At 60.7% G+C, this 2,810-nt stretch overlaps 1 protein-coding gene across 1 annotated transcript in view; it reads left to right on the plus strand.

Annotated features, from left to right (window-relative positions):
- Positions 1-1,613: 1,613 nt before the first annotated feature.
- HPS1 (HPS1 biogenesis of lysosomal organelles complex 3 subunit 1) overlaps positions 1,614-2,810 on the plus strand; it is a gene marked incomplete at its 5' end in the record, with an annotated part of 7,279 nt that continues 6,082 nt past the window's right edge. The window contains 2 exons of the mRNA XM_035899227.1: positions 1,614-1,759; positions 2,644-2,790. Of these exons, the coding sequence (XP_035755120.1) occupies positions 1,614-1,759; positions 2,644-2,790 (293 nt within the window). The remainder of the gene's footprint in view (positions 1,760-2,643; positions 2,791-2,810) is intronic.

The following is a 2,810-nucleotide window of genomic DNA, read 5'->3' on the forward strand; positions in this document are numbered from 1 at the left end:
ACTGCTGGAACTGGTGAGCTTCTGCTGAGCTGGGCTGGAGAGAGGATGGGGACTGATGGTCCAGTCTGGCTTGTGGGTATTCGCCTCGTGCCGGTTGCTGCTGCAGCACTGCTCTGTTTCACCTGCTGGCCTCTTCATCCAAAATGCATGTTAATCAGGGGCTGGGTGAGGGCTTCCCACCCACAGGATGGGCACCTGTACCTGTGTGAGGGATCTGCTCTTCAACCTGCCCATCCTGCCCTGTAGCCTGGGGCCCTGGAGACTCCATTTCCCCCTTCCATGCCCCTCTGGGGTGGCAGACCCCGTCCTGGCACTGTCCTGACCACGCAGGGCTTTCCTCGTGCCTCCCCAGGCAGTGTGCAGACCCACGGGGCACTTGATCCGTGCTCCTTTCCACACCAGCAGCAGCTCCTCCTCACTGTGCGGGTCAGATGCTGCTGGGCAGAGCAGTCCCTAGCACCAGCGTGATCATTGCTACTGGGTGTCCGACGTTGCCAACAGGTGGGGGGGGAACATCCCAATTGCCCTGTGGCACATGGTCCCTCTGGGGCAGCCAGTCTGGGTTGCGCAGAGGGTGTTTATCCAGAGCACTCCTGTGTGCGGAGGTGCCCCAGCACCCAGGCAATGCCCAGTGCACCCACAGGCAGCACCCAGAGAAGCAGCATGAGGGTTTCCATCTCCCCAGCATCACCCAGGGTGCCCGGAGCAGTGGTGGGGCCAGAGCCCCATCCTGCAGAACGGCAAGCGAGCGCCTGAGACTGCCCTTTCCCTTCCCACAACCCTGCTTCATTTACCACACACCTCCCAGCTTCTGCAGCGGATGAGGGGGGGCCCTGCCGGCAGCAGCCTCCGTCACCGCACAGCCTCACCTCCCTCCCCGGGGCCTGGGGCCCATCCTGTGTGCCGAGCGAGGCCATGCCCTGCGGGAAAAAGTAGTATGTGGTGACGTAATTAAAGGCTGCATCATTAACGCATGTGTGCAGGGGCTGAACGTTTCCTACTTCTTGAGTGCTTGGCTTCCCCATGCTATGTTCATGGGTGCTTAACTCCATGGGAGGAGTTAAAACTGGAGAAATATCACCAGGAAGCAGAGCACCCTCAGTGGTCAGCAAAGCCAGCATGCCACGAACAGAGCTGGAGAGCATGGGAGAGCTCTGGTGTGCTCCAGCCCCGTGTGCGGAGTGGGGTGGAGGGGACCCATCTGTGCCAGAGACATGGCCGTCCCGCACGCCTCAGCCGGAGCCGGTGCACCGGGCCGCAGCATGGCTGCGTGCAGGTCCACAGGAACGTGCGAGCGCATCCATGCTGCTCCCCATGCCCTGCAGCCCAGCCAAAAGCCAAGCTCCTTTAGAGGGTATCAGTGTCCCTCAGCGCGGGCAGAGCAGTGTATTCTTCCCTTAATCTCTTTCCTGGAAACAGTGATGCCATTTTGGCTTGGACCGTACAAAAAAAAAGGCTCACCCCAGGGCAGACATCTGGCACACAACATTTTTACCCAACAGCCAAAATTTTGCTAGGCTGTAAGCAGGGAAGCCAGCCTCTCTCCTGTCCCTGCTCCTGCTGTGAGTCGGGGGGGGACCGTTGTGCTGCTGACTGTCCCCTCTGCCCCCCAGGACTACTGGCTGTCCCTGCTCTACAAGCGCCTCATCGGTCCCAAGGTCCTGGCGATCCACGTGGCCGGTCTCCAGAGGAAACCCCGGCCTGGCAGAGTCATTCGTGACAAGCTCCGCATTTATGCCCACTGCACCAGCTACCACAAGTAAGCGGAGTGAGGGAAGCTGGGGGCTGCAGGGGGGAGATAATCGGGACCCCCAGGAGATGGGGACCACCGAGGACATGCTGGGGCAGGAGCCCAGGGTTTGGCTCTGGCAAGGCAGGTTGGCTTCCCAGGGGATGTGCTCGGGTGCTGCTCTGGCTGCTGTGGTGGTGGAGGGAGCGCACGGGAATGGTGATGCCTCCGATGAAAATCACAGCAATCCTGTGCCTGGGAACGGGGCTGGCCAGGGCCGGCGCGGTCCTGGTTATTGTTTCGCTGATAAGGTCTTTGAAAGCGCCCCAGTGAGCCAGGGGGGCGGCCACCTCCTCCGCAGACACAAGTTGCTATTGTGGAGGAGGAGAGGCTGTTTCTTTACACAGTCCAGATGCTTTCAACATGCCTCCAGCTCGGTAGGAAACCTTGTCCAGTAACTGACAGGTGCAAAGTGCTTTATAGCCTTTGTTTGGGGCTGCCTGATTAGGCAGGGACAGAGGATCAGTGTCTGGACCTGTCAGTTAGGTGTCTGGGGTGGCGGGGGCAGACGCCACTCGTGCACAGAGCTCCCCTCCGTTCTCAGCCTCCTACTTGCGAGGCCCTGGGGGGCTCCAGGACTGCCAGCCCTGCCCAGACACCAGCCCAGAACCCCCTTGAGCTGTGCCACCCCTGGCCAAGGAGGGGAGGGGGAGACTGGGAAGGTGTCATTGCAGAGCCTGGCTTTGTGATGGGGAGGTGGCATCTCCTTGCAGAGGGGCAGCTGGGACAGTGATGCCCCCTCCAGACAGCTGCATGAGGCCTGTTCTTGCTGAGACCCCCAAACCCCTTCTTGGAGGTGATGCTCCCGGGGCACGTGGCAATGCACCCCTCAGCTCCCACTCTCCCCTTTGCAGCCACAACTACGTCCGGGGGTCCATCACCCTTTACATCATCAACCTGCATCGCTCCCGGAAGAAAATCAAGCTGGCAGGGACGCTGCGGGATAAGATCGTCCATCAGTACCTGCTGCAGCCCTACGGCAAGGATGGGCTCCACTCCAAGTAAGTGCGATGCTGGCGGC

Source organism: Egretta garzetta, unplaced genomic scaffold, assembly GCF_000687185.1.
Source record: "Egretta garzetta isolate BGI_Z169 unplaced genomic scaffold, ASM68718v1 scaffold998, whole genome shotgun sequence".
Lineage (NCBI taxonomy): Eukaryota > Metazoa > Chordata > Aves > Pelecaniformes > Ardeidae > Egretta > Egretta garzetta.